The 23,646-nt window shown below is 37.7% G+C and overlaps 1 protein-coding gene across 1 annotated transcript; it reads left to right on the forward strand.

The window, feature by feature from the left end:
* Nucleotides 1-2,926: 2,926 nt before the first annotated feature.
* GAL (galanin and GMAP prepropeptide) lies at nt 2,927-10,367 on the forward strand (the record flags this gene model as incomplete). Its single annotated transcript, XM_082283383.1, has 5 exons — nt 2,927-3,007; nt 3,637-3,691; nt 5,078-5,164; nt 8,146-8,223; nt 10,315-10,367. 5 exons carry the CDS (start codon nt 2,927-2,929, stop codon nt 10,365-10,367), a joined length of 354 nt encoding a protein of 117 aa, XP_082139509.1.
* Between the last annotated feature and the right edge of the window lie 13,279 nt (nt 10,368-23,646).

Here is a 23,646-nt window from a genome sequence, read left to right on the forward strand (position 1 = left end):
TTGCTTCATTCATTCATTCATTCATTCATCCATTCATTCATTCTCTCAGCAAACTTAACACTGAAGGGAGTCAACTGCAGACTCCAGACCCTTCGAAAATATAATGCAAAATCCACTTCTACTCAGTGTTTTTCCTACTATAAAAGATAGCCATACTGCATGGTTTATGTTTTTTGCTAATTAAAAGGTAAATGAGTCCATCTTACCTCATCAATTGTATAACAAAGATATTTTTACCATTAAAGACTTGATAGAACCCTTAGGGTTTACTGTTTGTTCTCAAAATGAAATCTTCAGTGACAAAAATGCAATAATTTTATTTCCCAAGTCCAACCTTTCAATACTGTCATTTATTTAATTCCTATTATAATTTCCTTAAAAATTCAAAGCTTTTTGCTCTGGCTGCAAACAGTATTCTTCCCTGTTTTTCTTTTAATTATTTTTGAAATGCAGTTACAATCACATCTATAAAATACATACACATGTTGCTCTGTGAGACAGCCAATTCTGTCTCTCATGTATCAGCTTAGAGACATCAGAGACAGTTTTGTTATCAATGCTTATCTTTCCATTGACTTGAGTGAACTTTAGATGAGCTTCATTGTGAGTTTATCTGATGATGGACCTCTGGTGAGGATTAGGCATAACCTAACAGTATCTGCAAATTGCATTTAGCCTTTACAATTAACCAGACAACAAATAAATCAAGAGAGGAATAGACTGAAGGGTCTCCTCAATGACAACAAGCTGTGCAGTCACAGAGATGGCCATTAGTCAAGCTAAGCTAGGAATGGCAGGCTTCAGACTAATGCTCTTTTTTTTTTTTTTGTCTGAGCAGTGAGATTTAAAATTTCTATGGAATAAAAAAAAGACTAATAGCATTCTTGACAAAGAAAATTGAGGGAATGAGAACATCAGTTGTAGGAATGACTGATAAAATTATTTAATTGACACTAACACAAAGATAGATTTAGACCAAAAGTATGATGGGCAAGTGATGGATTAAGCTTTTCGGTATACAAGAAGGCTTTCTTTTGCATCTGACTCTAGTGGAGATGAAGAGATCATTTCACTCTAATTTGACAGGAAGGTGCAAGTACTGTGGATGAAAAACCAGAATAAAAACTGCAGGTTCAAAAACATTATTTCAAATACTTTTTACAGGAACATCAATAGTAAAACTGTAGTCAAAGCTCACAGAATTAACATTTCTTGAATGCAAAATTGGACATCTCTTGATGTAACTTCTGTGGTTTTATTCAAATAACATAGAACATTTTGTGGCACAAAAAAGCTTCAAGTTTCAAAAATTACTTAGTGGCAATTAGCAGCTGAGATCTAGGGAATATCAGTCAAAATTGATAAGGTAAAGGAAAACATCACTTTTGATAAGGTAAAGGAAAACATCACTTTGCAAAAATTATGTTGCTGTTTCCAGATCTATCTAATCTGAATTGTGAGGATCATGCAATGGCTGAGAGAACAGCTTCAGCAAATGATAAAAAATATCAAATAAAATCTGCAAAGTTGAGCTTCCCATGTATGTACATCAGCATTTACGAATTGCATAAAATAAACTTTATCCCAGCAGTTCTTGCTCAAACACCCAAAGACAAGTCTAGACTACTACAACCCTACTGCATCTGACAAAAGAGGGTAGGAAAAAGAAATAGGGGACACAGCTTCTGCTTCTAGCTTGGATTATGACCATTATGCTACATTGCAGTAAAAAACGTTTGCTTTTAAACAAGTGAATGAGTGTATTGTTCAAAAGTTTGCAGAGACTCTTTAGCAGTTTCTGAAAAAGGACCTGTAAGTATTACTTATCCTGTGCAACATCTGACATGTTTTCTTATTGAAAAAGAAGTGAATTTGAGAACTTGCAGTGAATAAACTAATTTGCTGTAGAGAAAATACAATTTGCCACGGGGGGGAAAGGGAAGTAATACTGGAATCTCTGCCCTGTAATTTAGTTTTGCACATCCCGATGCCAGCTGTAGCCACAACTGAGATCAGCAAACTGGTGAAACTCCACTGGTTGTAGACGCACAGGCCAGGGTTAATTTAGTCACTGGAGAGAGCTAAACCGCTGGCTTTCATATACAACCCTAAAACAAGTGCTATCTCAGATACAGAGCGGCAGGCAGTAGAGTTTTAGCCGCTCCTCTGACTGATGCTGGAGCACCGGGCACGAGTCAAAGGGATTTCAAGGGGCCGCGAGGGCACCGCAGGGCGCTGCCGGGCTCGCAAGCAGAGCGGAGCTGTGTGAAGTCCCCGCTGTCCCCAAACGCCGTGCCTCTTGTCCGCCAGCAGCACACGCAGACACGTGTGTTTAGCGCTGCTGCCGTCCCGGAGTCCGGGAAAAGCGCGTGTATTCCCTTTCCGCAGCCCCGTGCCCCTCGTGCCGCGATGCCGCGGGCGGGCGGAGGCACGGGCGCAGGGCAGGGCAGGGCTAATCGCCCGCGCTGCAGCTCCGGGCTCCCTGCGTCGTGCTTCCAAGTGCCTCTAATTGGATTGCCGTAATTTCTGCCCTTCCTAAAGCGGCGGGTGGCGAGGGGAAATGGCCCGGGGGAGGGGGCAGGCGGTGGGCGGCTCTCGGCTCTCGGCTCTCGGCTCCGGCGGCACGGCCGCTCCGCTGCCCATAAAGCGCGGCGGGAGCGCGGCGCGGCCGCGGCCATGCAGTGAGAGCTCGCCGTGGGACCAGCCCGGACCGGCCCCCGCCACGCCACGGGAGCACTGCGAGGGACTGACCGCCCCAGCTCAAGGTACCCCCTCCCGGCCCTGCTCCCAGCGGGAATGGGGCTGCCGAGCCCTGGCAGCCGAGCCCTGGCAGCCGCCCTGGGGAGTAGGTTCGCCCCCACTGCCCACCCAGCCGCCCGTGCCCCGGGGCACGCAAAGCATTTACCCCGCTGCGGTTTCTTTCCAGATGCAGAGGTGCACCGCTTTCCTGTTTCTGTCTTTAATCCTTTGTGCCACCCTCTCGGAAACACTCGGGCTGGTTTTCTCAGTAAGTATCCGTGTCTCAGCTGGCAAGGAACCGGGAACCTCCCGGGGATCCACACTGCTCTGAGGTATAGGGATTGCAAAAGGTGCAGCACTCAAAACCATTTCGGGCTATAAACAGTTTGCTCTTTTTTTCCCAGCTAAGAATTTGGAGATTTTAAATACTAAAATCCCTTATAGCAAATACTATGACTAAGAATGTCTAGTTGATAGACCAAAATTGAATGGGTGTCCCACCTCCCTCAGAAAGATGATGTACATATGGACTTCTTTTATGAAGAGGCTGTCAGGTAAATCCAAGCAATAAAAAGAAGCATTATTGTTTGCTAAGGTGGCTATCAGGTGGTAATATAAACTCTAAGTATAAAGTCGAAATTTCTGCCTCCCAAGTGTGATGTGCAGTCATCACTTGCGAGGTGTGAAACCTTCAAATCACAGGGATGTCAATAGCAGCACTATAGATTTAGGGAGAGGGTGAGAGCTCACCATGAATATTTGCTTCAGTATTATTTGTTTTATTTTTAAAATATTTTTTCTGGATTTTGAGCCTTCAGAAGACTCTTTCTGCTAAGAGAATGTCCTTTTGAGTGTAGGTTGTGCAATAACATACTTGCATTTTTTTTTTTCTGTAAGGCAAAAGACAAAAGGGGTTGGACTTTGAATAGTGCTGGTTACCTCCTTGGGCCACGTAAGTGAGGCACTTTTTTTTTTTTCATTACTTCAAAATGCAGAAACTGTGTTATTTTCTCTGAGTATAGCAATTTTGTCTAAACCTGCAAGACTGAAGAAATTCATTTGGGAAAACACTTGTTTAGATGTTTGCTACATGGCTATCATAGAACTGAGTTATCTTAGACAACAGCTGTTCTTTTCTAAAGAAGTGTTATGGGAGGCCTTATGTCCACAAACTCATCTGCTCACATTTTGTGCTTCTGAACTGTAATTGTCATATGACAAATACGTCACCACCAGAAGTTTTAAAAAATCTTATAGCATCTTAGATGTCAAGGGCAGAATGACAAAATGTGGCATTTGGCACTTCTCCCTGTATTTCAGATTTCACCTTTAAATCTTTTTACAAAATGTTTCACGACTTTATTATACTACATTCTTTTTAATTGAAGCAAAATAAATCAAAACAGTAACTTGCAAACTCAAGACTGTTGACAGATCACTATGTGAAAAATAAATATATAAGGTGTTCAAAATACAGGAGCACTGGCTTACAGTGGAGATAACAAATGCAGGTTGTAAGAAAAGTAATGCAGTACTAAGCTGTTTCAAATATTTTTCTTTTTACTATTCATTCTCGTGAATGTGGTAACATTCATTACCAAAGTTTCTATATTTTCAGTCTCAGTAACACACAGACAAATACTACAGATGCTTACTCTTGACACTTTTCATTCTTTTAGTTAGCAATAAGGATACTTAAAAAAAAAAAAGAAGTTTAATGCATCTTAAATGTATTAACTGGTTCTGTAAATGTCTGGAAGTATATTTGCCCAAAGCAGATCTAAGCAAATTGGGAAAAGTACAGTAGGGAAATTTGCTTGTCAAAGACTTGTATCTTATATCTAAGACTGGATAATAGGAATCATCCTTTGTTGCAGGTCGTATTAATCAGCTTTTACTGATAAAGGAAATGCCCATTGCAAGGGGGAGAGAAGAGGCACCAGGGGCATGTAAGATAGTTTCTGAAGGTTATTCACGTAAATGATCTGCAGTTTTCTTTTAAGCAAACTCACCAGCAGCATTCTCTTAAAGACAGAGGAAAGAGTAGTAAGAACAGCTTCCCAGTGTACATGCAGATATACACTTACAGTTTTTCTTTACAGCTTCTAAATCCAGTAATAGCTTCAGCAAGTTTGTAGCACAGGACTGGGTCTGTAATTGAGACAAATCATAAGCACAAATTTAGAAGAAAGGTTACTGTATTTAATGACACGTTAACTTCCTTGTAATTTTGTACATCAAAACTGGCCATCATGATCTTTTCATTCAAATCCATGAAAAGCAAGGAAAGGTTGTTGCTAAGTCAATTAACTCCTCTGATTTTTAATTTATTTATCAGATGCAGTAGATAACCACAGATCTTTTAATGACAAGCATGGTTTCACTGGTAAACGTGAAATACCACCTGATGAGGATATTAAAGCAGGTAATGAAAATCTGAAAACCAGCCTTTTTGATTTATTTTATATGTTTAATAATTTAATTACTATTGAATTAACTGATTACCTGGATACAAAACTATTTCTGCATTTCAGCAGAAATCCTAATAAACATATGAAAGGAAAAAAAAAAGACATTTGGCCATATGGTGTGATCTTTGTATGGTCACAGATTACAACATCTAAGTGCTTAGGAAAATGTATCATAGTTTTGTTTCTTTAAATGTGTAATAGATCATATTGCTTTAAAAAAACTTTGATTTTTTTTCTCTTTTCATATGTGCAAATAAGTGTTTCAAATGTCACTCCAGCCACTCCAGAGTTAATTGTTTTTTGGCAAAAAAGAGGGTGCATATAGGCATCTTTCACTAATGAAGGCTATAGAAAATACAGAGTCTCAGTATTTCCTATGATTAAGCAAGGTGGATTATCTTCATTAAAAGATTGAAAACCTGATCACAACTGAAGTCAACCTGTTTTGGTGTTGCATCCATCAGAATTTAATAAGTGGTAATGAAAAGGGAGCAGCCTTGTTCTGGATTTGTCATCCAAAGCTGGGCCTCTAAAACATATGTCTAGACTCCCTTTATGAAAAGAAGCTGACAATTTTTAGGCTTTATCTTGAACACTTATTTCAGGATAAAATGCAGAAATTTTGAGAAAAACCCATTTTAACTCCTGAGGATGAAACTAAACCTGCTGCAGACATCTAAAGTGAACTGGGATGAATCTCATCCTTAGGCTGATAAAAGTGACCACTGCACTAATGGGGGCAAAACAAAGGTTTTGGAGCCTATTTTAAATACACCCAGAACAGCACAAATGCAGTTAACACTAAATGAGTTCATAAATAAAGGAAATGTGCTTAATTACAATCTCATACATACGTGCTTTGTAAAGAGAAGAGAAACATGAATACCTTTCCTAGTTGGTGACACTCTCTGAAAGCCTGTCAGTTCAGGTCTGGTACATAGTTATACAGTGGGGTTTTGTGTGTGGTATTTTTTTGGTGCTCTGCTTTGGTTTTGTTTGTTGGTTTCTAAGGAAAAAAACCCCAACCCTGCTTTTTCAAATACCGATGTAAAAACAGTATTTGGCCATTCAGAGACAATGTGAAAGTAAGGGATTTGTAATCCAGCAGTAGAGAGCACATTGCAACATTGCCATTTGTGCATGTACCAGGTCTGTCACAGGAATATGAACTTACAGATTTATGGAACTCTCTTGCTGGGTACTGTTGTGCCTCTACAATTGCAGGCAAACCCAACCAAACTTGTCAGGATGAGACTTCAAAATTATACAGCTGCCTCTGCTATGAACTTCATTCTCTTCCCTTACCAAAAGTTTCTTTGAAGCTGAAGTTTATTACAGAGTTCCTACCCAAAGGAGATTTAAATACATATATATATAAAATGCATAAGTTAATCAGAATCTTATTTTAATTGAAAATTAAGGATTTTCCTGATTATTTGCAAAACCACCTTAAAATGGCAATATATGCACATATTATTTTATTAATGTAAGAGTTCATGCAAAGGACTGTGCTCTCCTTGAAGGAATGCTGCAAAATTCATAAGCTCTCCAGATAACCTAGAAAAATTTGTAAGCTGATTAGGGACTGAACACTAGGGCCAGGAAAAAAAAAAAAACAAACCACAACTACAACCATCTATGAAAATAATTAGTCAAATATTCAAATCACAAGATCATAATGATTTCTTTACTGAAATCTGCAAGTTATTGACTGTGCAGAATTAAGGTCAATAGCAGAGTACAATATTCCCAAGTCACTGAGGAAAATTATTTATCCAATAAATATCACATAGATAATAAATTCTGGGTAGGAAAGTGACTAAGACAATACTAACAAAAATCTGTAACAGGCTAGGTGGGAATAAAAGTTAAGGAAAAATTCAAATAAAAGAGTATTACTAATGCAAATAATAGTAACATCTTTGTGTCAGCTCAAAGACTGGAAGACAAGATTTTTAGGTGCAGGTATATTAAATGCATTCTTAAATGCTTATTCTCCATGTACCAGAAACCTTTGTGTCCCTTACAACCCTCATCAATGTTTTTAATTTGTGCTGCAGAGCTCAGTCTGTCTTCTGACCCATCTGATAAGGTTTTCAGTGATGTAATAATGGACTGTTCCTTCTGGTACCCACGTCTGTGTGCAGAGAACTAAAAATCTTGGGGAAATTACTTACCATTTGTTCTTAATAGAGAGCAGTTCTCCATCCTCCTAAAAACATCAAGGTGTCTTCCTCCAACCTCCTGCTAATTCCTTTTTTTCGTCCCATTAACAGATGCAGAAAGCATCCTTCTCAAAAGTACAATAACAAGCACCCATTAGGCCATTAAAATAGCATCAAAAAGCTATTTTCACAAGATCAAAGACAAGTATATTGGATTCGATTCCTATGTAAAAACATAATCTTTCTGGACTTTTAGAAAAACACCCAGGCCTAGCTTTTGGGTTACAAATCACTTCTATATCATTTGAAAAGCTATATGAAGAGCTTTTAACTGTTCTGTAAAGTTGATGATTTTGTTGGCTAAATTTAAAATTTAGCCTATCCCTGCAGGCTCAGGTGGACACAAGGGAGAGAGTTGGGAACAGAGGATAACTCTCTTCTGCAACAGATCTCATAAGGCCCAAAGACCACAACCATTACCTTAATATAATACCCAAAGACCACAATACCATTACCATAGCAGCTGCTATGCATCAATGGCATACAAAGCTGGGTGATTTTGATTCTGAGAATTGCAGTTACCTACCTTATATGGGCTTCACTCTTCCATGAAATGAGGTTTTTCATCAAGGATTTTAAGGAAAAAGGAATTTCAGATAGTTTGGGGTTTTTTTTCCCTCCCCAGAGTACTCATAAACTTAGCCACAATATCTCACATGATGTATCTTCGAGCCATGTTAACTCTCAGTAACACCCAGCTTGTTTTACAGGGAATCTTGGAAGACCCGTGGCTGATGAAAACATTGTGCGCACAGTAATTGAATTTTTGACTTACTTGCATCTTAAAGGTTAGTGAATACCTTCTAATATTTCACAGTTTCTGGTATGAAATTTACTGAGGAGACAAGACTATCCCTTAATGTACACATCTGCTGCAGATTTGAGTGTGCAAGACTTTGAACAGCACCTTTGGGATCACACACACAGAGTGCAGGTGGATCCTGCAAAATTGCACCTCAGTGGAGATCGGATGTAGCAGAGTTCTGATCCCATTCCATCACTTGTTACTGACAAAAGAAGTACATCTCCCTTTTTGCATGTATTCTACAATAAAGTTGCATGATAAAATTGCAACAACACTAAGCTGAATGTTGGCAAGCAGCTCAGAATGCTCTTAAGTAAAAACCCTGTACAGCCTCACAGTTGTGACAGGAGTTGTAATACTGAGCTTACAGCTGGTTCTCTAAGAATGGTAACTTTACTATGGAATTCAGTGAAGAAGAAATTTGTCTGCTTCTGAGTTTTCACTAGTTTTGCTTTAAAAAACCACAAACAAACATGGTTTTTAGCTTTTAAAAACCTCTTCAGCTCTTCTAAAATTGTCTACAAAATGTATAAAGCCATAATGTATAGCTGCAAAGAAAACAACAGGTAGGAAGAAGTTGTTGTACTGCAAATGTTTGAGGATTTTTCTGTCTCAGAAAGTAGACAATTCAATAAATCAGTAACTTCTATATTCTTGCATTTGTATACAACAAATTGTGAGCAATTTTGTAGTAAGTGTATGCTGTAGAACTGTGTGTTCATTTGTGTTTTAACTTTGTTATTAAAAGAGACTTTCAACAGATCTGTTCATTTTCTGCATACCTGGGATGCTTTTTACTCATTGTTTTCTGAATTATTTGTATCCACCCAAGGAAAATAATTCAATGTTTATTGAATTGAATTTGCATTTGAAAACAAAACCTCTTTATAGCTAGTCTTAAGGGCGTGAAATAATTCAAATATATACTTAAAGTAGATTATTAGCATATATATTTACTGTGGACAAAGTGTAGTTTCTTTGTTGTGCCACTGTGAAGAAAGAGCCCAGAACACTCCTTTACTCTGCTGTGTGAGCCTAGGAGGCAAAATCAGTATTTGGACACAACAAAAAGGGTGTGAAGTTAAGCTCAAGCACACACTCTCTGAGTAGGCTAAAAGCTGCCAAATCAGACAAGAAAACAAAATGCATCTCACAGAACTACAGATTACTTCTTCCCTGGAACAAAGGAGCAAAAAAGGCTCCCTTCTTAGGACTGTGATGACAAACAGTTGTTTTTGTCCAGAAAAGGTGGTGTAATTACCATGTTCTTGTGAAAAACAAAAGAATGGATCTCCAGGTCTGGCTTTACACAGAAATAGTTCTTGTATTCTCAGGTTGCAACTGACACAGAATGTTATCACATGTTATCTCTTAACAATAGTTATTGGAAAGGCTTAGTACAAACTCTTACACAAACCAGAACTGTAGATCTAGCAGGTGAAAACCGTATTTTTTTCATGATAGAAATCCTTTAATACTTTTACATAAATGAAACCTTACTACATTGAATTCATTGGTTTAGGTATGTTCCTTGCTGGGGGAAGGCGGAAAAATCCCACTCATGGGGTTCAGATTCAGGGAATAGTTATTCAGATTAGACACACATTTTAATCTGCAAGAAAAGGCAGTATTTTTACTGCTAAAAAGTACCTTGGTGATAACTAAAAGTGGCCTTCAGCTCTTTCTCTTGGAAATTATTCCCTCCAACTTTAAGTGCTTCTCATAAAGAGCAACATGCAGGATGGCAGCTGTAATTAGATAATATTAAGTCTTTTTGAGATGCTGGGATCCAGCAATATCAATTGACATAATAAAATTAATATAATTTGATTGTTCTGTCACTGCTGTTTCTAAAATGTTGAAATTATATCAGGAAGATATTTTTGACGTTCAAAAGAAAAAAACCCAGTACTTTATAAATTAAAATACGAAAAGTTCAAAGATTTGCCTCTTATAGTTGAGAAAAGTATTAAAATAATTTGTATTACTGAAACTGGATTTCATTACTCAATTGCTAAGATAAATATGCATAGTTACACATGTGTTAATTACTTTTTTTCCCCCTATTTTGCAGAGATGGGAGCACTTGACAAGCTACCTACACCAGAGGAAATGAACCAGTCTTGAAGAATGCATTTTTATTTTGTTGCAGTGTAGATTTAGACTGAATTCTAAACAAAAGACCCAAATGACCTGAAGTTAAGAAGAATTGTTTGCATTTATCTGCTAAATGGTAAACAGCATTCTGCCCTCTGGTTGGTTTGTTGGATTATTTTTGCTTTTTTATTCCCTTCCCTCCCTCTCCTGCAATGTTACAGTGTATAATTTTGCTTTGGTAAAATTTTTCTGTAGGTAAATGATAAAATAAAAATAAAGAGCAACTAAGTTGTTTCATTTTAAAATTGCATACGTATCAGCACACAGTGCATCATATACAAAGCCTGGGGTTAATTGGAAGATTACACTGCATCTATACTCTGCAATGTTAGAGGAAAATAAAACATAAATACTATATGTTGTCTGCTTAAGGTAACAGAAAAACAACAGTGACTTCAAAGTGCTGCCATGCAGAATCATTTTAGGTCACAGATCTGTCTGTACTTCTGTGCTTCAAGGAAACACTACTTCCTGTTCATGTTTTCATAAACATGAAACAAACTCATGTTCATAATAAATTTCATATTATTCACCTGTACTACACCAGCCCATTGGCTGGGGCATACCTTGATGCAGTGCCAATTTAACTGTTCTGTGCAGGGTTACACAAATCTTACCTGTAGGATTCCCATGTCAGCAAGAACACTGGGGCTGTGCTCCTTCATGAAGAAAAGCTCCTGGCTGCTCCAAGGTTAAAAATATACTTTATGAGATGCTTTATTCTAAGTCTAGCAAAACACTTGGAGCCATGTTTAATCCATGCAAAATAGCTTTGATACTGGACCAGGATGCTAGGCCTGCACACAATAAATGTCATGTCAAGACTGAGGAAAGGTTTGAGATGATACAGAACCTTAGAGACGTTTTTCATATTCAGATGACTTTCAGCCTCTGCACAGTGCAATGAAATATCATCCTTTCAAAATGCTGACGTGCACTGGAGTGCACAGACTGGCAGAAATTTTGCAGACCTTTATTATCTAATCTGTTTTTCACTTCTAGCATAGCAGAATTCTAAAAGCCAAGCCACTAGTGTCTACTTTGTACCAACACAGCTATTCCACCTTGTCATTCAGTCTGTGCTCTTCCTTTGATAATCACTAAGCCTCTGATCTCATGTCTGGTGTTTTCGCTTTCCAAAGTGTGAAAAGTACGCTTTTCATCAGATCCAGTGAGCTTCTGAGCAAGCCCTCCACACTATGTTTTATTGGGTTTCTTATTTTAAGAGTAATGAAAAAAGTACACACTGCTAATATACATGCGGCTAGTTCGACATTTTTTGGTAAATTTATGGGCTTCCCAAAATGTGAAGAAAGAATAGAGTGAAATTTAACCTCTGTACATTGGTATAGTTCAGTAAGTCCAAACTCTCATTCCCACTAGTAATATCCACACTTCTCACACAACCCTGAAGTAGAGCTCACTAAAGTCAAGAGGTTTTCTTTTCACTGACTTACATGGACCTTGGTTCATGGACTGCTAAAACCCAGGATCCATTTGAAGAACTCAGTAGCAAACCATCTCTGGCAAAGCAGCTGAATCTCTGATTGAATAAAAGGAATTTCAACTTAGCACTGAATTTCTTTCTTTTTGAAATAGGGTAAGAAATTAGAAATAATAGGATAGAATTAGAAAACAGTTATTACTTTAATCAAATTAGCATACCCTGAGCTCCTTAGAGTTGGACTCATCCTGTTAGAATATTTATTCGAAATTCTGAAATTTGAGATTATTTGAAATAATGGAAAACTCACAGGATCAGGAAGATTTACAGCACTGTCTAAGCAGGGAGGCTCACAAGGCTTGATATTGTGCTGCACTGTTATATGTAAGTATTATAGAAATCAGATTATTATAAACTAATTACCAAAAGCAGTCCATGTACTTTCATTAATAATTTCTGCATTCAAACACGTATTGATAATATTCTGAAATAGAGACAGGTAAAATTTTCAGCTTGTTTCTTTACCCTGTAACACCTCTTACCTTTGCAAATATGAAGGGGGAAAATGACAATAAAGGGCCATTCTTCTGGATCAATTTCACTTTTTCAGTAACATTATTATTTTATTAACACTCATTTTATTTAAAGTATGTCTTAAATCACTTCATCTCAAACATAAATTCTGCAAATATTTGGAATAACATCTCCATAATCGACCTCTTGGAAAAACACCTGATAAAAATGTCCTTCAAACCACAATTTGAAAACAGTAAGTTTCAACAGGGCAAATGGACAATAAAAGGATGTGATAAGTTTCAGTAGAAAATAGTAATAAAAAATCCCACTTTTGCCATCTCATTATATCATTTATTTGCTTATTTGTATACATGACATTCCACTGTTGTGTAGGATTAGCTCAAATCTATATTTACACAACAGACAAAAGTCAAATTTTAAAGAAAGATTAAAACTTTCTTGTAATGTTTGCCAGTGATATGAAATTACCCTTCATGCAAATTGAACTCTGACAATGAGCAGAAGGCTTGCATGATGCTGAATGACTGGACAATAAAATGGAAGATGAGATTAAATGCTGATGCAAGCAAATTATGTGCGCAGAGAAAAACAACTCTAATTTTACATACGCATACTGGTGCTCCAAATTATGTCTGGAAACACAACTCAAACTCATTGTACACAGTCCTCTAAAAATGCTTTTTTAAACTTCAACAGTGGATAGAAAGCCAAAGGGAACATCAGGAATTACAACGAAAATGTACCGTTCCCAATTTTGATACCAACAGCAGTTCTGGGCACTTCACTGCAAAGAAAAAAGCACTATCAGGCCAGAAAAGCCATAGGGGAAGGTGACAAATATTTTTACAATGATTTTTATACACAGAGAAACTAAATAGGTGGGAGATGAGAATCTTAAATGTTGTGCTAAAAGTGCTTAGCAAATTCACTTTTTCTTGTCACCCAAGATTTAATGATTAAACGCTAAATGATGATAAAATTATCAAGTAACACTTTTAGACTCCACACCGCGAAAGAAACAGAAGGCCTTTTCCATACATCTCATGATGAAATTGTGGCACAGGACTCTGTGGAGGCCATAGGTTCTGAAGCATTTATATTCATGGAAGAAAAGTCCTTCAAGGCTCAAATGTTTAATTAAATTTTTTTAGACTGAATTAGGGACGTGAGAGCACAGAGCTATAAAGAAACCTTAGAACCTGATCCAGGGATTAATTAAACAGGACTCCTTCAGCTGCATAGCATTTGATGCCAGTTTACAAAAGAAACTTGGAAATCACATGTAAAAATTCTGGAGAAATACTGAATTCTGAACACTACCTGTAACAAAAAAACCCCTATAATTTTATACAGTGTTTCACCTACCTGTCAGGTAGTCTCACTAAAACTTCTTTAAATGCAAATCAGTTCAGTGTAAAAGAGGGAATTTTGGGTGGCACAGCTGGCACAGAAGAGTCTATTCAGGTTAGGAAGTCATTAGGGAGCTGACAGGATACATGTATTTTCCCACCTGTCTACTCCTGTAAAGGTCAGACAGCAACATTAGCACAGGACATTAGAAAAACTAGATAGGACGCAGAGTACTGAGGATCTTTGAGGGGGCTTGATATTGACATTAATAACTGCCCAAAAAAGTGACAAAAGTATTTTTAGATTATTTCAGGATATGTGACACAAAATGGAAGCCATTTAGAGAAATGTTTTGCAGTTTGTTCAGAATGCAAGATTACCTCAGGAGCTTTCTAAGGCTAAAAGGGTTAAAAGGAAGTTTAGACCCAAGTGTTATTAGCAGAACAATTTTTCACCAATTCACAGAGTACGTTAACGGTGCAGTGCTTCCGTCACTATTCTGTGTTCTATCGCTTGTTTTTAAATAAATTCAAATAATAATTCTGATACTTAATTCCATGAGGACTGAGCGTGACCCAGCCATAGACAACTGCACCTCATGGGTCCTTTTACTACTCAGATTCAGTAGCTGGCTATACAAATATCAATTTGTTAAGATTTTTAATAGAGCACTGGACATTTGTCAATGCATGTGCCACACACAGAACCTCCTAGAAATGAGCTGTTAAAAGCCAGAGTTAAATTGAAGATGAGAATTATTTTATCTCCTTGCTTGTAAAAGAGAACAAAAACTTTATCAAAAATTTATTCCCAAAAACTTTACCAAATTCCCTTGAGATTCCACTTAAGGATTTCTAATTTCATTGATCTCCACAGGTTTTCTACTAATTGAGTATCTATAAATCATACAGCCTTTCTGAGTGCTGGGAGACATGAGTCTCATACAGAATGTCTACCTGAGGAGGAATTCTGAAATACCATTCAGTTGGATTTTTTTACAGTTTCTAAAAGAAATACTGATTATTTACCACTCACCAACATAGATATAATTAATTCAGAACATAATAATTCCCCCTTCAAAATGTTCATGGGACAATGCATTTCCTTGAAATTATTCTATTCCATTAAAAATCATTCTGTTGGAAAATAACTGATCAGATTGATGAATGTCATGCCTATTATTTACATGTATCAATATTAAAGGTAGCATTTCTTGACAAAACTTAAAACTGATGCTTCAATTATTTACATCAATAAAAGTTCCTATGTCATATCTTCAAAAGGAGTATTCTTTGCTTACTATTTATTCAGATAAAAGTGCTGTAGAAAGACATTCTACTTCCCTGAGATCTTTTTGCAATTTGATAAGGTTATCTGATTCTTCTTCAACTTCTAATCTAAAAGATAGTAGATTTAGGAATCATTAGCTTTCTGATGGTTTTCATACCTACTGTTCCCTGCAGCAAGCAAAAACCTATAAAAGTATTCTCCAGAGATTTCTGTAAGAATTTCATGCATCTTTTCTGCCAATCAATGTTTGAGGACACTTCTATTGAGTGACTGCTTCCACGACTCTCCAGGGGCACTCTGGGCACTGGAACTGAAGAGGGCAAAGCGAAGATTTGAATCTGCTGCCTGCTAGCAGAGCGTGGGTGCTGGCTCTGAGTTTTTAATTAGGTGTTTGGATTGCCTCCTTCAAATCAAGCAGAATGAGCCCAGGCCCCAAGGCTTAGAATCCAGTAGAAGCAGACAAGGAAAATAACGGTGCTTTTACAGCTCAACGTTACATTTCTGTACGACTTTGCAAAACATGGTTTTGCAAATTGTGCCTGCTTGGCTTTCCTGCTGATTACCCACTTAGGCACTGTTTAAAAATACAGCTCATCAAATACAACATATAAGGGCTAAACCCTGACCTATGAGACTAAGTGCAGTGGTACTGTTGACCTTGAAAGTACATTTATTTATATCGGTTAAGGTTTGACTTTATCCAGTGGACATTATTAAAAGAAATTAGTTTTAACACATCTCAGATCTTATGTAAAAAATTATTTCAGAAATAAAACTATAGTCACCCTTATTCCATCAATTCCACAATACTCCTCTTTCCCACCTACTGCAAGGCATGTTATTCATGGATTCCTTCTGTCACTTCGTGCCATCAGAACCATCTACTGATTCTAGCCATTAAAGAAATTATACTCTGTGTATTATTTAGGATACCCACATCTGTGAAATTTTAATTGATTGCATGTAGTTCAAACTATATAGCACTTTTTTCCCCAAATATTTACATTTTTCTTTGCCTTCTAGTCCATTTTTGTTTGAATTCCTTTTGCAGAGCACATTATAGACAGTATTTTACTGTTCACCAGAGTCCTGAGACATCTGCTTAATTAGACATAATTTTGAAATCTTAATCATTATTTTGATATTCCTCTTCCCATTCTAGCTAGGTATTAGCACAAAACATAGTAATTACCAATAATTAATATTTGTGACAGAGTTGATAAGCCAGATATTGTTGACTGGATAAAGGGAAGAAGATGTAACTTTTTTTTCCTTCTGTCATTTGCAGTAGTTATTAAGCATAAGCATTATTCTTCACCTCAGCCAGACAGAAAGGATGCTTTCTTCTGTAGGGAAAAAACCCTAATATTTTTTACCATGCTACTTTTTGTGAATTGATAGTGGAATCACATCTGTTGACAGACTTGACATATATTCCTCAGAAGAATTAAAGCGATATAGGATTTTAATCCTTTATTTTCAAGAGTCATTTGAGGACTTTTTTTTTTTTTTTTTTGAGGTGTTAAGCTATTTTGAGAAGCAGAAACACCCTTTATTGGATTTATAGGACCATGCAAGGAAGTGAAGTATTGAATTACCAACAAGATCTGAAATTTTAATTATTTATATGCAATGTGAACCATTATTAAAGCAAGAACTTATGTGCTCTTATAAATCCAGCTTTATACAAATGTCAGGATGTCAAAATTCTCTCTATAGGTGGAAGCACGGAGAACACTATTAACTTACACTACCAAAGTTTTGTCTTAGTTACTATTGGTTTACCTATTTCTCAGCATAAATGTGATGTTATCCAGCAAATAAGGATGAACTCACCAACATCTCAAGGCCAAAACTGTTCCATGAAGGTGTCAAGCCAAGTCCACAGCAACAGAATTGCAGGTTCTGGGCCAACACAAGTGGCCAATACAGCCAGTCAGGTGTGGATGTGCTATGGCCGTGCCTGGGGCCCCCACTGCTGACAGAAGCCTGGATGATGCAGGCATCACCTAAATTTCCTCTGAATTTTTATAAGGCTTTGGTATAATAATGCTTAAAATTGTCCTAGGAAATTGTGCTGGGGACTTGCATCATCTTCTGAAAACCTTACCCTTATTCTATCCAGCCTGGGAAAGATTTTTGCAGAACTTTCAATTTGTGTTAGGATCAATAATCCTAAAATCACATAAAAAGATGAAACTATGGCTTGCATCAGGAAGTGCCTTTGTTTAGAAGAAGGAAAGCATGAATAAAAAGATGAACACTGACTATACATGTATGTTCTGACAAGAGCCAGGAAGCCCTGTACGCACAATCTTTCTCCATTACCTGCTACTACGGCACTTCTCTTCTGAGCTCCCTGGTGCCATTTCCCAGCAAAATCACAACCAGAGGGGACAGGTACACTGTATTCCTGGGCTCATTTTCTGTTCAGTTGTGCCTTTTCTACCAAGCACTAATTTTATTGACTGTGAACATGATATAATTTTTAAATTATAAAGTTGAATCATTTTTCCCTTTGCTGTTATTAAACCAGTATGTTTCAGGAGAGTTACTATGCCCTGTCTCACAACCCTTTTGGACCTTTCCCCTAAAGGTAAACAACCACAACTTGGTAAACTTTGGAGAAAATATGGTAAGAATTTTCAGAGGAAAAGTTTCAGATATTTGGAGGATCAAGGTTTAGTGCTTTCTTTCTTTGTTTGTTGGTTTTGTTGTTGTTGTTTTCTTTGATTTTAAATTATTATGTAGCACATGTTAGGGCTGTTTGCTCTTAAGGCTTTAGTTCTCTAGCTTTTACGCATGCAGGTGAAAGCAAAGATAAAGAAGAGAAGGCTGACAGTTTAGAAGGCTGCAATATGCTCAAGCACTATTCTTCTGAGTGTAATAGGCGGCCTAGATAGCCACAAGGTGGTAATAGTGCTCTTCACGGGAGAGCTCGGGCGTGTTCAGCAGAGCAGGTCTAACTCTGTAGAGATGTCTGATTCGCTAGGAATGATAATTACAAAGGACAGTGGTGCCTTTGGAAATGAGGAAGTGAAAACTTCTAGCAGAACACCGTGTGCTGGCTAAGAGGGAAATGCCCTGGCTCAGTGATACACACTGACTGTAAACTGTGATTTAAAAAATGCTCTTGTAGTAGCATGACAAACATAAGGAGCACCATTGGAGTAAAGGCAGGTAATAAAACCCACAAGAGTCGACCATTGGTTCTCTGGGTAAATTGCCAAGGTTTTAGTGAGAAATATTGGGGAAAACCACTTATAAGTTTTGCATTAGAAACAAGTAAGATTATAGCTGTTCTGATTTGAGCTGAGTTAGTTTTCTTCCCAGTGGCTATCATGGAGCTGTGTTTTGGATTTCTGCTTGATAATGTAGAGCTGTTTTTGTTATTGCTGAGGAGGGCTTGCACATTTATATATATATATATATGGTATGTATTTATTTATATATATTTATTTTCTGTAAGGCAAATCTATTGATTCAGAGTGTAATAAATTTGGATACTTGGGCTTGGAGTGCATCAATCCCAGGCATAAATCAATTGTCTGATCATTCGCATAAATCAACAGAAACATTGCTGATTTAGAACACTGTTCTAAAACATAGCATATGTCTGTGGTCTCCAAGGAACACACTGGTGTTAAAATTGCAGGAAAAAAATATTTCAGATGATGGATGTGTGTTATATTCATGCAGAATAAAGGCTATGGCATATGCAAAGTGACACTTCAATTTCTAATCATAGAGCTCAGCAATTATTACGTGGGCAAGAAATTTCATTACAAGGTTTTACTTACTCTAAGATATACTTGAAGAACATTATTGCAATGCAATTTAAAATTCATTGCACGTTTTTCACAATGGATCAGTAATTCTTCTTGTGTTCCACTTAAACCCTGCTAGCCATGACAGGCTTTACAGCATAGCATTTTACACAGGCTGTTTTGTGTGGAAGAAAAGGAAAATTATTAATTTAAATTTTACCATCACTTCTGAGTCCAGACTTCTAAGTCACCCCACGTAAAGTCCAGGCACTATTTCCACAGCTAGATATTACCTCGGTTAAAAGCATTAGAATCAGGCCTTTTATCCTTGACCAAATAAAGAAGAATGATTGCATCAATTGCCTGTGATATTTAGATCATTGAATCATGTGAGTAATAGTTCACTTATCTTCTGGCTGTCTAATCTGTGGTTAGTGAATGCTCTTCACACACCCTTCACCAAAAGGACTCCACTCATAAATCACTGCCCATTCGTGAGGGAGTTCGTTTAGTCTGAAGAAACTGACTTTGTAATGATGTGACTTTTATGCTTGTCATCTCTGCAGAAGGTAGCAAGCCAGTGGAAAAAAAAAGTCAATCACTCTACCTTGACCCACAGCAATTTTCTGTTGTCTTGGTACAAAGAGATTCTCACTTAAGCATTTTACAGGACAGCATTTAGTCTGCTTTGTCACAAGGCTTTCTTTTTTCTCCTCATCTCCTTAAAAATCTCACATATGCTGTTTCTCTTCAATAATATATTTAAGTTTTAATTATAATTTTGTAACTTTTTTTTCTCTTGTGACTTCATTGAGCCATTTAAAGATCATAGTTTTAACCATTCTAAGGTTTACCACACCTCTTCCTGTAAAAGAGGTAACAATGCAGTGGCCTTCAAGCCCATAAACAGGGAAAAACTAGACTACCTGTGGGGTAGTCCAGCATGTGAATTTGAACTCTGTGACTGGTTCTCAGAACAAGGACCTCTAGTCCTCAAGAGTGTCAGCTGCAGTAAGAATAAGCATCTTTTAGATAGGCCAAGGCAGAGTGAGACATTAGTACTGGGCAATGGGCATGCAGAATTGCACAGCACAGGTTTATTTTCGGGGATGGGACCATACAAAAACTTCTTAGCCCACCAAGTTCAGTCCTTTGCTATTATTAACAGCAAGCTTATATGATCCCTTTGCCTGTTAATAAGACAGAGCTGCCCACATGTTGAGAAATAAAAAATGTTGAGTATAAGTAAGTTTTAAGTAGAATGAGTTACATAGATTTATAATACTGCGTGATTTAGTATGTTCTCTGCTTAACTTTACCTGCTCACCAGGAATAGTTGGATTTGCTGAAAACTTAAGCTGCAAACTATGAGCTCACATCTAGATATGTTTTCAGCTGGAATAGAGTTCATCTTCTTACTAATTTTCCCACTATCTGGTACAGTGCTGTGTTTTGTCTTGAGTATAAGGAAATCGGCAACATACTTACATTTTGGCTGTTGCTAAGTAATGTCTATCTTGAGTCCAGGGCATTTTTAGTTTCCCATGCTCTACCAGGTGCAGTAGAAGCACAAACAAGAAGATAAGGAGGCTATAACCATCAGCAGAAGCTGCAACTTGACACGACAAGAACAGGGTATGAACCTGCCTGCATGAATACAGGGAAAAAAATCCAATAAGGTATTAAAAGACCCCAGACCAAAAATTACCATTCGACCAAGATGTACATGCAAAGTGCTTGAAGAGCAGATGAGGGGTGGGTTATAAGGGTATAACATGAGTTAGAAGGGTCTAATTGTCTTAATAACTGCTTTGTTCTGGGTCCCTCTACAGAGGCACCCAACTGGAGCTGACCTGCTGCTGTACCACACCATTAAATTATTTAGTTTTATAAATCCAGTGCCTGAGATTCTGCTACTGGGGACCCAGGGTCAAATCTGTAGGAGGAAGGGCACCTGAGAGTGAAGGTGTGTGAGACCAAGTCCAAAGGGACACCCATGGAGCTCTCACTGCAAAGGGACTCAGGTCACAGCAGGTGAAGTCTGTGGTGGTCTGTGTGCAACTGCTCAGGTAGCAGCCCCTCCTTTAACATAAATGTTATTCCTCACTGTGTCTATACATACTCAAATTAGGCTACCTGGAAAAGGCTAAATTGAACAACAGTTCTGTGGAGTGCATTCAAGATGCAACAATTCTGACAGGCATTAAAGGGGACGTGGGTGCCCTCGGCTCTTCCCTTATAAAAGCATATTCTGTATGAGTAAATGCCACATCTTTCTTCTGTGCAGTGAATACATTGGTATTGTGCTACATTATGTTATTAGAGTTCTTATTGTCCTGAAATGCTCATCCCAATAGAGATGCTGTGAAACAGCTAGTTCACAGAAACCAATTTAAAAAGTTGTGTCTTCCTTTGTCATAACTCATCTGATGTTCCCTCTGTATTCATCACAGTAACATAATCAGCCCCCTTTCAATCCAGCATTAAGAGTATCAAAAGAGGACTAACCTAAAGAAAAATTTATGAGTGAGTACTGAGGAAAGTCCTGCCAATTCCATGTAATAATTAGGTTATCATTAGTGTGTGGGATGGATTTAAATGAGATTAAATTTTTAATAAATTATCAAAGCTGTGACTGAAATGACCTATGGGAGCTTGTTTGGACAAGCTATTACAGATCACTACAGTTTGCTTAAGAAAAGATAGGAAAGAAAAAAAAGTTCTACTCTTCATTTTCAGAACTTCAACTAGACAACACTTTTGTGGAAAGTTTGGGAGGAAGATACTCCTGTATTTCCCTCACCTTTGGTATTTTCTCTGTTGCCAGGCCTGCTAACAGAGAAACAAAAATGTAAGCTGTGCGAAGTTTCACTTGCTGAGCTTAAGACATAGAAAGTGATCCCATTTTCACTATTTACAAGTGTTCTATCACTGCACAGTGTCACCTTGTACCTCAGCATGCATCATCCTTGAAACACATGGGAAAACAGGTAATTCCCCTGAATTCTCAGTGTGATCCACATTGGTGCAGCACAGGAGTCTCTAAATAAAGCAAAGGGATACCTTAAAGGAGTCACTTATGGGAGGGGTGCTGCTGAATAACAGGAGCAAACTTCCAAAAAGAGGCTAAAGAACATAGCAATTAAATTATGGAAGCAAAAACCACAGGAATGTAGAAGACAAAACTGATGGCCTAGACCCTTGAAAGGGGAAACCAAAAACAGGTAATACCCTTCTTATCCAGGATGCTTTGTGATGAGTTACAGCTCTCCAGTTTTGACTGGTTCTGTGGTGAGAACTTGCCCTAGCAATGAACTTTTGCTCATTATAATAGTAAAACCCACACTCCTTGCTCAGGCACCCCCTGACCACAAAAAGATCATAGACTTTTCAGTCAAAAGACTGAACATATGCCGTGACTTCTTGGGATCTGATGCCTTGAAATTGAAGTAGGGAAAGGATGAGCCAATAGGAACATAGCCAAACAGTGACTCAAGTGAGATATGCTAGTACCTTAAAAGATTGTAACCCCTAAGGGTGCCTGCTTCTGTGTGCCTCGTGTTTAATTTTTGGATTTGCCACCTAACTCCTCTTTCTGTGCAGAGCTGTAAATAAATCACACACACTTCGACCCCAGGTGTGGATTGATTTCTTGCACACTGGGTGGAAGAACCCAGTTTAGGGTAATGTATCCCTTTGATCTCCATAACAAGTGCAGTGTTTAGTAGTCTGTGCTTACCTGGGGTACCCCTCTGTTGCAGAGTTATTTCAGCAATGTCCTAAGCAAGAACTTTTAATTTATCCCCTCAAACAAAAAGTAAACATTTGATCAAAACATTAAACATAATGTGCATGATCTGATCCTCAGTAAACAACAGAAACTTGTGCAAAGAATAAATGTGTTCTACCTCAACCAGTGTTTAGGTTCTTGTCCAGAATGCAGGTCGCAGGCAGCACAGAGAGGTGAGATCCACCTGCTAAATTTAATCCCATTCTGGGCAGGAAGGAATGCCAGGTGATAGCCCACACACCTCTTTGGAGGTGTAGATTTTCTACAATCTACAACAGAGAAGAAGTTGTGCAATGCCTGTTCATTGCTGATTTAACTGATGCCTTTCTGCTGTACAGCTGCCAGTAAGCAATCCACAAGACTCCTGGAGCATGTAATGGACAATTTCCTGCTCCAGGCATTGGATGAACCAACCAGAGGAGAAGTCGACCTGGTGCTCACAAATGGAGATGAGCTCACTGGAGGCAGCTTGGGCTGTAGTCAGCAGGGTCTAGTTGTGATCTTGAGGAACACAGGCCTGGCAACACAGTAAAGTCAGGATCCTGAACTTAACAGTGAATTCCAGCTGTTTAAAGAATTAGTGGATGAGATCCCCTGGGAAACACTGAACAAAGCATATTTTAATATAACACATATATAGTTATACATATATATCACATATATAGTTATACAAAGAGCAATTATTCTTTTGTGGTTGAAACACACTTCAATTTTAAGAATTATGTAAGATCAATATGTTAAATAACTTCTTGGGTTTTTTTCTTCTCATCATTATTAAATCTAGAAATCATAACAATAACAGCACAATTACCTTTATTGGTCCTATGTGAACAATGGGGTGACTTTTAACAGGAACAAGCTACTTTGCAAATGAATTCCACCATTCGAGTAATCACTAAAATGCATACAGGCATTGCTTTTGCAATCAAATTATCAAAGTCCCGAAACAGGAATATAAATAAAAAAAGTGGAAGAATGTATTTTTATATAACAAGCTAGGGGACAATATAAACATCAATTATGGCTGCAATGAATGCAGATAGAACTTGAACTTATAGAAACTGAAAATGA

This window comes from Coloeus monedula (assembly GCF_965178545.1).
Source record: "Coloeus monedula genome assembly, chromosome: 6".
Lineage (NCBI taxonomy): Eukaryota > Metazoa > Chordata > Aves > Passeriformes > Corvidae > Coloeus > Coloeus monedula.